General features: G+C 38.0%; 1 protein-coding gene across 1 annotated transcript in view; it reads left to right on the plus strand.

Moving 5' to 3' along the window:
* Positions 1-12,355, plus strand: part of PIGN (phosphatidylinositol glycan anchor biosynthesis class N) — a 98,804-nt gene that overhangs the window by 11,439 nt on the left and 75,010 nt on the right. The window contains exons 2-5 of the mRNA XM_083859599.1: positions 2,048-2,308; positions 6,273-6,394; positions 7,473-7,571; positions 12,116-12,222. Coding sequence (XP_083715725.1) covers positions 2,082-2,308; positions 6,273-6,394; positions 7,473-7,571; positions 12,116-12,222 — 555 coding nt within the window. The 5' untranslated portion in view covers positions 2,048-2,081. The remainder of the gene's footprint in view (positions 1-2,047; positions 2,309-6,272; positions 6,395-7,472; positions 7,572-12,115; positions 12,223-12,355) is intronic.

Here is a 12,355-nt window from a genome sequence, read left to right on the forward strand (position 1 = left end):
CAAAAGAAACTATCCTTTTCTTTTTTTTCACTAATTCTATAGATATTATAATCTAAACATTAAATTTTAATTGTGTTGATTGAACTCTTTTTCTGTGAGCAAAGACTGAGGCTTGTGGAGGGTTTAAAGTGAAGAGAATTAGCTAGTGCAGAAAACAGATTAGGTTACTAATAGTTTAATTGGAAGAACATAGAATATGTTAAGCTATAGAATTGTAGCACTGGGAGCATGCAACAAGTATCTGATAGAAGTAACTCTTTGTTTAATAAGGTGTTCAATCTCATCAGTTTAAGGCATGAGTAGTTCATATTCTCTTATCAAGCACAACTGCATCAAAAGGCCCTGTGGAAAATAAAACTGACTGAATAAAGTGAGCTCTGGCACTGAACTTAGTGGTATTTCTATGATTGTGATTTCATATATTTAAATTAATGCGGGAACTTTGAATACTTAAAAAATAAGCAAACTGGTAATAACAGATATTCCGAATCTCTTGGAATCTCACTTGTAGACATAAAAGCTTGTAAATTTCTGATTAACAAAAAGGTTTTGTTCATTTAAATGTGACTACTATATGTCTCTTTGAAATGTTGTATTGTGTTATCTCTTTTAATGCAATTTTCTCTCCAAATATCTCAAATGAGAAATTGCTATAGTAATGTTTCAGATTAGAGTTGGAGTTGTTGCATCTGTGTTTCAGTAAGGAAAATGGGTGGAATTGGAAGTTATGTTTAAGTTGCATGCTGATCTGGATTTCCTTTAGGTTAGTCAGTAATACTGTGTATTATCTTTCAAATCTTTTTATAGTCTGTTTCTTTTTCTCCTCTGGTTTTCCTGGCCCTTTGAGTTTGTTGTTTTTTCAGTTTTTTAAAGCATCTTTTAGAGTTTTGATCAGAGTTAAGGTTATGTGGTAGTGAAGCCTTTTTTCCTTATTTAGTAAGAGTGGTAGATTTACCATATGGTGGCTGCCTGTGTCTGTTCAACTACTGGAATTCTGAAAGTAACAAGATAAACTTAATATTTATATTGTCATTTAGATGCACTAACTAGATTCTTAAACAAACTAATTTTTTTTTAGAGAGAGGTGTGTATTTACATAGATAGTCTAGACCTTTCAGGCTGTTAAGAACATCTGTTTCTTAATTGGTGAATGAAGGTGATATTTGGCTAAGGTGGATAATTAGCTCAATATTTAAATAACTAAGCAGCTTGGACAGCACTAATAGTCCATTGTCAGAACTGGGCCTCGCTCAGGCTCAGGTCCCACACTTAACCTCAGCCAATATTCATATTTATCTCCAGGAGGCATGAACCCCACAGCATGCCTGGCAAACGCAGACAGTTTCCAGTGTAGCTGTTGTTAAGCATATTTGTATCTCTAACATAATATCGGCTGATGACAGGAAAGGAAAAAAAACATTCAAAAAGGGAATATAATAATTCCTGAAGCATAATTCTTCAGTTATTGTGCTTTTGTCACTTGTTTTAGAAGAGGAATAGCATTCTGTGCTTAGCACAACATCTTTGTTCTTTTAAAAGATGTTTTCAGTTTCTAGGCGGAGTATGATGAGATTTGATGGCAAACTTGGAGGGGAAAAAAAGTAGTATTGGATGGATGTTTACTCTAGGATGGCTTTCTCTTGGCTGTCTGGCTTGTGTTTGCCTGAACACGCTTCAGCTCTGTCGTGCAATCAGCCAGCAGAGGGTAGTATGTTCATGGAGATGTTGCCTTGTCTGTGTCTTACGCCTCATATGTAGCTCACAAAAGAAATTGGCTTGATTCAATGGCCTTTTGAAGCCACTTAATAAACCCCTAAACACCAGAGATGAGTTGCTGAGACATAATGATTATCTGAATCACTGAATTAGTCATATAGTAGCTGACCAGGACTTCTGGGGGAAAAAGCTTGTTGGAAGCAGGAATTGATTATGGACTGTGGATTTTGGGGATGTCTGTGGTTGTTGCCCCCATTTCATAACAAATGAAATAAATATTGATTCTGTTAAGTCTCGTCTACCTAACTGTATTTTTCTTGTTCTCTCTTAGTGTTGTACTTTGCCTTTGCCGGCTGGCTGCTGCCATGGATATACCAGTGTTCATCCTCGCGGGGCTCCTTGTGCATTGTGTGTTCTTGGTCTCCATTTTTGACATCTACTTCAGCTCTCCCCTGGTCCATGGAATGACTCCTCAGCAGACTCCACTGCCGCCTCCAGCAAAACGTCTTGTGCTTTTTGTTGCCGATGGTCTGCGAGCGGATTCTCTGTACGAGCTGGACGGCAATGGTGCACCCCGGGCTCCTTACCTGCGGTGAGTCCAAAACTCTGCTGAGATACAGGGTTTTGCTTCTGGCTGCAGCTCTACACAATGGAGAGGAGAGAACAGTAAGGATGTCAACGATTGTGGTGGCTTGAGTGCTGCCTTCCTTTTGCCTTCGAAGTAACAAACTTTGCAGGGTTATGCTGTGCAGGAATGCGTGAGCTTGGGTTGATGTCCCTTGTCAGGAAAGCTGCTAAAACTAGGACAGTGTAAATTGAGTCCATGGTGTCCTCTGAACTCTACAGATAGCCAGTAACTGAGAGGGGAGTGAACTTTCTCCATTCACATCAGCATGGTGTCAGTTCTAAAGTCTGCTAATTTAAACTGCTTCCTGGATGCTCAGTTTAAGAGTAGTAGTACATTAACTAAGTGCTTGTCTTCTAATGCTGAGCTACTGACAAAACTTTTTAAGGAGTGATTAAAAGAGGTGTCCTGAATGGATCTAACAGCAAGCTGCCATTTCCTCTTTGTTCCACTCTTCCTGCATGCATGACCCTGCTGCCTCCCTTGTGCTCTCTGCAGTGTGTGTCTAATTGCTTAAAGGAATGATTCAGTTTAAGGCTGTGAAAAAGTAGTCCTGCTAAAAAAGTGTTAAAAGTCATATCCTTGTGTGCTTAGAACTACTTTTTGTTAACTTTCCCTGTCTCCTTATATCAAGATGATTATTTGAGCACAAGACAATTAATTTCCTAGACTGAAAAAAAAAGACATGTTAAATAAGACTACTTCTGTGGGATGATAGAATTGGTCTGGCTTGAGTATCAGAGCAAACCCAAATAATCAATCATCTGAAGTTCATAGGGCTTTTGCAGTCCACTGCTGCAAACATAGTATGGAAATGTGAGGAGTCTTTGGTACAGTGCTTGCCAGCCCATATGGGCTTACTCCTACCTACTTCTGCTGCTGTTGCTGTTTTTGTGAGGTGCTGTCTGCCACTGGCAGTGGGAGTTTACCATGTTATCTTCTAGCAGTGGACTTCACATTTACTCCAGAGTGGTTTCATTTCTTAGCAGTAAAACTGTTGGTCTTTTGCACCACCAGCCAACGCCATTAAGGTGTGAATGATGTCATGGCCCATCACTAGGAGCAGGGGTGAGTAGTGGCCAGGAAAAAGTTATAATGGGTTGTTTTTTTTTTTTACTAAGTGAATTGAGTTTTTAAGTTTCAGCCACTCAGCAGTATCATGCCTGTCTTGAAAAAAGTTAAACCATTTTATTAGCTTGTCTACTGCTGGAAAATTTGCACTCTTGCTTTCTCTGCTTTACCTTGTTTGTGGAGTTAGGGACTTCCTATTTCAAAATCTGTAGAAGTAAAGTGTTGTCACCAGTGCTGACAGTACATGAGTGAATGTAGGGGAAGAACTGCCCTGTAATAAGCAGAGATGCTGGTGGGTCACCAAGTGGAAGAAAATACCAGTAGAGGTGTGAAGTGCCATCTGTATTTCTCTCATCTCATTCTGCATAGAAGTACATATGTGTGTGAGCATGTATAAGTGAGAGATGATGAAAAGAAAAAAATGTGCAGCATGCTGTGACTTTTGAAATATGGAGGATCAGGCAGCTCAGAGCATATCTTCAGTTCTGTTACATGAGCTGACACAATTTTGAAGCAACAGATTCAGTGTTTTGTCCCTAACCTTTGAGCTATGCAACTTCCATAAGTTAACTTTGTAAACAGGTTGACAAGATCATGTGTTAGTTTCTGGAAGTGTTTCCTTTTTTATTCTGCCAAGTTATTGCTGTCTGAACAGTCTTTTTTCAATAATACCAACTCAAAGTATATTCAATTTAATATAAAGTTTACTTTTTTTGCATGTTCCTTCCTAAGTTTGAAGTGTTCAGTGTCTTACCTACTTTACAGCAGTGGGCAACATAACAGCCAGATTATTAGCCTTTACCAAGTGGGAACTACTGCATTGTTAATGAGGAAAGATTGTCTTTAAATGAGCAAGAGCCACTCTTGTAGCAATGTGCTATTAAGAGAGACAAAGTTTTAGTAGGTATGTGGAATTAAAAATAAATATCCATTAGGCTTGAAGCAGATTGTTGGATTATACATGTATGCCAAGTACCTAATCTTCCACAATGTTCTTGAAAAATCTGGTTTTCAGCAGTGCTGTCATAGCTGCGAGGGCCGGTAAATGATCTGAATTGCTACAATGGTGATTTCAGGGAAGATCTTTTCTTCCTTGCCTGTCATGTTTCAGCCATATTACTATATCATCTTACTACTTACCATTGTTATTATGGCTAGCTAATGTTTATACTGTCATGGAAATTATTTTTTTTCAGTGGTTCTTCTGAGTAAAAGGCATTGAAGTCATTCAAAGTATCTAAATTAATTTTGAATATGTAAATGACAAATGTATATGTAATTTTTTCTGTCTGTACGTGTTGTTGTTGACTTCAGATCCTGAAGTCATCCTATTGTTGACAAGCAAAGGTAAAGAATTACTTTCCAATTCAATAGAAATAAAATTCTAATTAAATTGATTTTCTACCTGTAGTTACAATGAAGTCTGAGGAGAGGTTTTATTTTTGGCAAGTGTTTTATTTTTGTTTTAGGTCTTTCATGAATATTAATGCAATACATCCTGATCAGCCTGTAGTGAGAAAAATAAGACACCATTTTGACTAATACATAAATCCTTTTTTCTAATTACTTTTTTCAGTACAGCTTGTGTTATCTCCTAGCTGAGATGAGAGTAGGAATAATATATTAGAGCACCATGTCTCTAGACAGAGTTATATTCCTTACTGTAGTATTTGGGCTAGTCCAAGTAGTTTGGTGATCTTTCAAGTAAGTCTGAGGATGTGAGGTCTAAGGTGAGTTTAAAAAAATCCCAACAAGCAAATGGTGAATGCTGGAAGCTTAGAGTGGAGCCTGAAATTTTAGGATGTTTCAAGGCACGAACTTAGAGTTTACTTGGACTAAAACACATAAGCATAGCAGATTTGATAGCTTATATCATGAACAACAAAATTTTAATTTCCTGGTAACTTAACTGTTAAAAACTACTTTGAATTTGTTGAGAGGATTTTGCTGTTTTTTCCTAAAAATCAGTATAAGATATCTCCTGTTGTGTTTTGCTTGCTTTTCTTCCCTTGCTCTGACAGTGAGCAGTGAATCTTTCTGTTCTTCCAGAAGATGGAGACAAGAAAACAGCATATGGTGACGCTCACCTCTTGCTTCCTGACAGGCTCCAGATGTTCAGATCTTCAGCAGATGAGAATAGTTTATGAGACTGTTTCTTATACTTGGGCTTTGTCCTTTGTTTTCTTTATTTTTTATCTGTTGTAACTATTTACTGTATGAGCATAAACCCTAGACACTTAATGTGTTTCTGTGTATGTGATGAGAATGTATTCTCCTTCACTTCAGTGTAATTGTAAAAGTTGCAAGGTTTGCTTAGATTTTCTTCTTGTTGCCAAGATTATTTGCCTTAGATTTATGTGAGCTTCAAATTCTCTTGGTGTTGCTTCCAAGATTCAGCACAGATAAAGGCAAACATGGTCACAAGAGATAATTATAATTGAGCGTATTTAAAGAGTAAGATAAGATTGAACTAGACACTTTGAGGCTAAGTGGAAAGAACAAAGAAGAGTAACACCAGGCAGAAACAATCTGTTGAGGGGAAAAAAAGCTAAAGAGGAAAGCAGCAGAAAAAAATAGTATGTTAATTTTAAGTGTATTAGAACACCAGCTGAACTCATCTGTTTGCAGAGCTGATGGGCCATAATAGTAATGTTCTCTGTGAGGTCTTGCAATATAGAACTGCTTACAGGTTAATGTTCTGCTTGTTTTACTGCACAGCAGGTAGTAGTGAAAATCTTTTTTAGTCTGGGTTTGGGACTTTTTTTGTGTTTCCTGCCTTATGTCTACCTACTCTTTTTATCTTCAATTTGTTGTGCTTGGACAACTCATGAACATTAATTGCCTCGAATCCTTTTTTCAGGGGTATCCTAGAGAATAATGGCAGCTGGGGAGTTTCTCACACCCGGGTCCCAACAGAATCCAGGCCAGGGCACGTTGCACTTATTGCTGGATTTTATGAAGATGTCAGTGCAGTTGCTAAAGGTAGGCTGGTCCTAAAGCTTTGAATGTTGTCCTCCAAAGTACAACATGGGTTTCTGGCTGATTATTGATAAATACCTGCATTGTAGTTTGTATGCCAAGATGATATGGGAAAATTTGGATGGATTTTCCACTCCTAACATTGATAGCTAGAAAAAAAGCTTACATAAATTAATATTTTTAATATGGTTTAATTTAGCAGCCTGAACCTAAAAGCAGAAGTATCTTACGGCCTCACTTGTTTACACTTATGATTTGGGATGCACTAGGATATGGCTAAGTAGGTGTTGCAAACAACAAATGAACTGCAGTGTCTCAGCTGGACCATTGCTAACTTGAGCTGGAAAATCAGGAGCAAAATAAAGTAAAAGCCCAAGCTCATGTTTTGTCCAGAGCTGTTACTTAGTGTTTGGGGCTTATTTATGTGGAGCAGCCCTTTGCCTTACTGACTTGGTCTTTTATGTGCTCCTCTGCCTTCCCCCAGGCTTCCAAGCCTGAACACTAGTCATGTGTGTTTGTTTTGGACAGGGGAGGTGAGAGGAATTAGTTGGTCTTGTCTGTGTTCCTAATGAAAAGGTTCTTCCTTCTGACAGCCACTACAAATGCAGGGTTGGATGAGATACCTACTTAAGAGAATCTCCATGTTTCTGCCAACTCCCTTTTCGTGGAAACAGAAAATCTTGAAAGTTTTATTGTAAGGAAGCGTAACATGACTTCTGGAAGTATATGTGCGTATCTAATTGCCTGAAATGCCAAAAACTGAGTCCAGGCAATAGGAGATGCAGAATTCAGGAAAATGTTAGCTGTTTAGAAGGTAAACCAGCTGTGTGCTTTGCCTGTTTGAAACCCTGCATACTGAGATTTGCCTAGGTTTTCAGCTCACTTCTTAATGAATGGGAGAGTGATTATAATAGCTGTTTAAATGGAATTAAAATCAAGATGCACAAATTTGAGTTCATGGTGAAATAATATAGGGGACACTTATAAAAAAAACCCCACAACATCTTGCATGGACTATCAATTTTAGCAGTCTGAGATCTTCTGGAAATCCCATTTAAATGCAAGTGTGTTTGTTTAACAGGATGGAAGGAGAATCCAGTGGAATTTGACTCTGTTTTCAATGAAAGTAAATATACCTGGAGCTGGGGAAGCCCAGATATTTTGCCAATGTTTGCAAAAGGTAAGACTTAATTTTATGAATCTTTAACACATAGTTATCACACTTAGCATTTTTGAGTTAGAGAAGAAGGTGAAAAAAGTATTTTCAGTTTGTGTATTTCTGTATACTTCTAGTTTGTGAAATGAAGATGGGGTGGAGAAAAAGGAACAAGCTTTTGATGAGGATATCACTATTTGTTACTCATTCATTTAGATAGGCCTTAGCTAATTCTGTCAGTATATTAAAGGAACATACTTTTAGTTATAAGGACATGGTATTTTTTTCTTTGAGGTTTAAAACTCTTGTTTTGCAAGCCTGGAGCTCCCAGTGAGCTGGGAGATTAGAACTGCAGGCATGCTTTTTCAGTGTTGGAGCTGAAGAAGTGGCTTATTGTGGGTTTTCCTGCTTCTACTCAGAACATTAATATGTAAAGGAAAGAACTGTATGCAAGCAAGAACTTGCTGGTACTATTCCTGAAACTGAGGTCTTTTGCCTGTGGTGTGCAGTGTGTTAAAGTCTTGTCAGCCCAGTGCAATTGATGTTTGAGCATGCAGAGATTGCTGAGCAGCACTTCAAACGTTTAAAGGTTCTCCAAGTTTAATATTGTTTTTTTGGAGAGATGAGTGTGTATACACCCTTTCACATAATCTCAGAATAAACAGACTCAAGTGAAAAGTGGGCAAGCTAAGGGCATATGCTGCTGTTCTGTTCTAGGCATTGGTATTGACAAATAAGAAAAAAGGAACAGGCAGGATAGGAGTGGAATGTAATATTGTTTTAGAGAAAATATACATCATATGTCTCATGATGATTCTTGAACTTTTTCTGAACTCATGTCTCTTCCCCCTCACATCTTGACATTCCCCTCACACCCCTCTTTTCTCCTCTTTGCTTAAGCCTCATAAATTTATAATCAACTGTAAAAATATCTCCTGATAATTTCCCATGACCTCAGATTACAGCCTGTATTTGGAAATAGTGTGTTGGTGGCTGGGGAGAGGGGAAAGGTAGTTGCCCTTGCACAGATTATTTGTGTTTTTAGGGATATGTCCTTGGGAAAATATTTGGAGAATTCAAGAATTTCCCAGAGCCCTGTCCTTCTGCTGGTTTTGTTTGAGTAAGATGATAAGCAGAGGCTTTGTGAGCAGCTTTGATGTTATCTGAAGAGATGTGCAAGGATAATATTCTCTTATATGGCTTGTACTGAGTGGTGTCAACAATGCAGCTTCCTTTTGCAGGGGAGAGGAAAATCCCCCAAAGCTGGTGAAGTTTAGGTGCAGTCATGTATCAGAGAGGTAGATGCTGCATCAGAACTTGAATCATGGTTTCTCATGATAGAAAGATTAATTTCTTTTAGAAAAAGGTAGTTCCCTTTCTTTCAAAGAAGCCAAGTTTTATAGTACAGAAGGGAAAGGAATCAAGTGTTTGTTCTTTATCTTTACTTTTGCAAAAAAGCCAAGAAGGAGATAGTTTAATTTCTCTATGTGCCCCTATCTTTTCATGTTGCAAATCAGTGAAGCCACGCAATTCTTCCTGTGTATATTTTATCATGCCAATATGTTCCAAATTTTGCTATTTCACCACTTGCATTGGATGATGCATAAAGACAATATAATACCTGCTGCCTTTTGGGAAGGATAGAAAAATCCTTTATTTCCTGTCACTGTTGGTTTTCTCTAGGTACTTTTCTTGTAATAAAACATATATTTCAAGAAAATGGTTGAGAATTCTATAAGGATGTAAGAAAAGTGTTCACAGATTTTTTTAAAGTATCAGAATAGATATATGTGAAATCTAAATTTGGCAAAGTTCTAATGACTTTAGTATTTCAGTCTGAGAAAATGTCTGAAGTACCTCTGTATCTCAAGCAGGATTAAAAGGCATTTGTTTCTAATACTTAAACTCACTTAAGATACACAAATTCACTGTGCTAATTTTAACCTTATTTTCTATGTTTTTTTTTTTTAGATTATAACCTTGAAATAATCTAAAAATAACATAGTTTGAAAATTCCTATATTGTTTCCAGTGTGCTCCTTAAAACTTTGAGTTTCTGTTCTGGGCTTGCCAGGATTTGAGGTTTGACCTGAAAAATCCAGCCCTGTACTCTTCTGTCAGTGGTCTGGGTTGGAGTGTATTCCAGAATATTCATTGTCATGCTGAAAAAGGAGCTGAGATTGTTGCTTCTCTGAGGGGAAGTAGATACTTAGTTTGTTGCACTCAGATTGCCCTTTGTTTCATGGGTTCCCGTACTCTTATTTGGAAGCTTCCAGAAAGGTTAGGGTCATTGTTTTAACTTGAGTATGAAAAAAAGCATCATCATGATCATGGGAACAACTGCGACAAACCATTGTCAGGATTATTCTGGACAGACAGACCTCTCCATTTTCTAGTTTAGTTCTTTATTGCTAAACAATGCAGAATTTTTCATATCCCTCACATGACTGTATTTGATGACAGCTTTCTGATGGCCACACTGTCCTGCTCAGTGTCTGACTGTTTTTGTGCATTCATTCTTTTTCCCCCTTTTTTTGTGCCTGCAAAATTTGCTGGCAAATTCTCCTGCTGCTCTGGACACTGACCCATGACAGACTTGTCAGAGACAGGACCTGCCCCAGTGGCAGAGAGACATTCCCTTTTTGCAGGATGTAAATCTCATTGCAAGAGTGTGGTAACTTCATCCCTGATCCTAATACTTGAATATTGATGCTGAGTGTGAGATAGTGGCAGAGAAGAGAGCAAAAGCAATAGGTGGTATCTTGTTTGGTAGTTTCTGGCACCTCCAGTTGTTTCCTGTCGTGTAATGGCATCATCAAATCCAGCAGAGCTCTGTGCTTGCTTCTAAAAGGTGTTTTCATCCCTGGCTTTCTTCTACTTCTCTATCTCATCTTTGCTCCTTCATCCTCAGACTTAAAGAAAGTTTTGGCATACTGTCACCTGCCCCCTCAAACAATAGAACTAAAATAATCATTTCTAATGTTTTGCATAGTAGAATTTCTTAATAAACCCCAAAACGTTCGTGGTATGATTTTGTTTTGCCACTATTTCTCTTTACAGCAGTGCTGGGTTGGGTGGATTGTTTTGTTTTGCTTTGGTAGAAATTAGAAATGGGTAAGTGGTAGATGTGTTCCTTTGCTTCGTTTGCAAGCTGTGCTTGTTTGGTGTGGCACTTCTCAAGGAAGGACTTCTCAGGTTTGCTGTGACACTGGGGAAAGACACTACAGCATTCTATCCTCTTAGACTGTCAGTCATCCTGGCCGTGATGGACAGGACTTATTTCTTCTTTTGAACTCATTTATCCACCAATTGGAATTCTTTAATTCACTTCTTAATGCCTGGCAGTATTTTCTTCCTTTTCTTTTAGAGTGAAAACTGCAGTCAGTGTTCTGTGTTATAAGCAGTAGTAACGCCTCCAGGGATGCAGAGGAAAGCTGCACTAGAAAATCTGTGCCAGCTTTCATCTTCCTGGCCTGAAATACCTGCATCCCTTTGTGTGAGTTTCCACATAATCTTGGTTAAGCAGCTGCCTTTTACTGGGATCTTAGTTCATTCATAAGCCTGGAAGCTTACACAACTGCATGATATAATTGTCACATCCAGCAGATCGCGTATATTCTCTCTGGTCATCAACTGATAGAAGAACATTTTCCTCTGAGAGTTTACACAGTCACAGTATAAATGGCACCCCTGAACTTTAACTGCTCTGCCATTGACTGAATTATTTAATTAAACTTTACCTAGCTTCAAATATTTTCAGGACTTCTGAAGTTTAATTTCTTGCCAGTCTTTGTCTTCCCCCTGACCCCTCCCTTCTCTGCTTTGCTCCCTTGACAGTGAGGAGGGAATGAAGTTGCCTTTTCCACATACTGTGTTTGCACATCAGTGGCCCTTGTGTTTTACTTTGTGACTGGACAAAGTCCAGTAGTTCTCCCTTTTCTGTTTTGGATGCTTGTGTTAAAGATGCAGGCTTTGAATATTGTCTCCCTGAAGTTGTCCACTGGGCTTTTGATAGCTGGAATTGAAATACAGTAACGCTCCTGATGCCTTTTTTATATGTGTTATATGATGTTTTCCTGTGGAAGAGACCTCGTGGATAAGGCACTGTCTTTTATGATTCAGTTGAACTGCTGAAAGCTGAGGATATTTTTCTTAAATAGCCTGCCCCCAAAACGTGTGTTTAAATGAGACTATGAATATGAATATTCCTTGGTTAGAAGTTTCTTAGTGAAATTCTTTGTTTCAAAACCAAATGATGTTTAATTTGGTTAAATTGGGATTTGGTTTTCTCCTATCTGCTTTTTCCATATTTTATTTCCTTGCATGAGCATACTGGATGACATTGTTCGTCATTCCTCTGAGGTGCTGATAAGGTAATGAGGTAAAATGTTATCCAGGCTTCCAAAAAGGATTCATTATGGGCAAGTTTAAAATAAGGAGAAAATTTCTTTGACTTCTTTCAAGATCATCATTCTTGGTAGGTTTTTACTCCTGTGCATGAAAGTATTTTTGACAATGAGAAAAGCAAAAAACCTTGTATCTCATATACAGTCTATATTGTATCTGCAGGTGCTACTGGGGATCATGTTTATACATTTTGTTATGCAGCAGAAAGTGAAGACTTTGGAGCAGAAGATGCAGCCAAGCTTGACATATGGGTTTTTGATCATGTTAAGGTAAGCAGAGAATCTTTTCATTCTATCTGTTCATAAAAAGCACAGTTCCATGTTAACTTTATCACAGAACATGTTAACACTTTATCATAGAACTATAAAGTAAGAAAGTTTTGAAAGACCTATCACTTGGTGT

Source organism: Zosterops lateralis, assembly GCF_965231275.1.
Source record: "Zosterops lateralis genome assembly, chromosome: 1".
NCBI classification, from domain to species: domain Eukaryota; kingdom Metazoa; phylum Chordata; class Aves; order Passeriformes; family Zosteropidae; genus Zosterops; species Zosterops lateralis.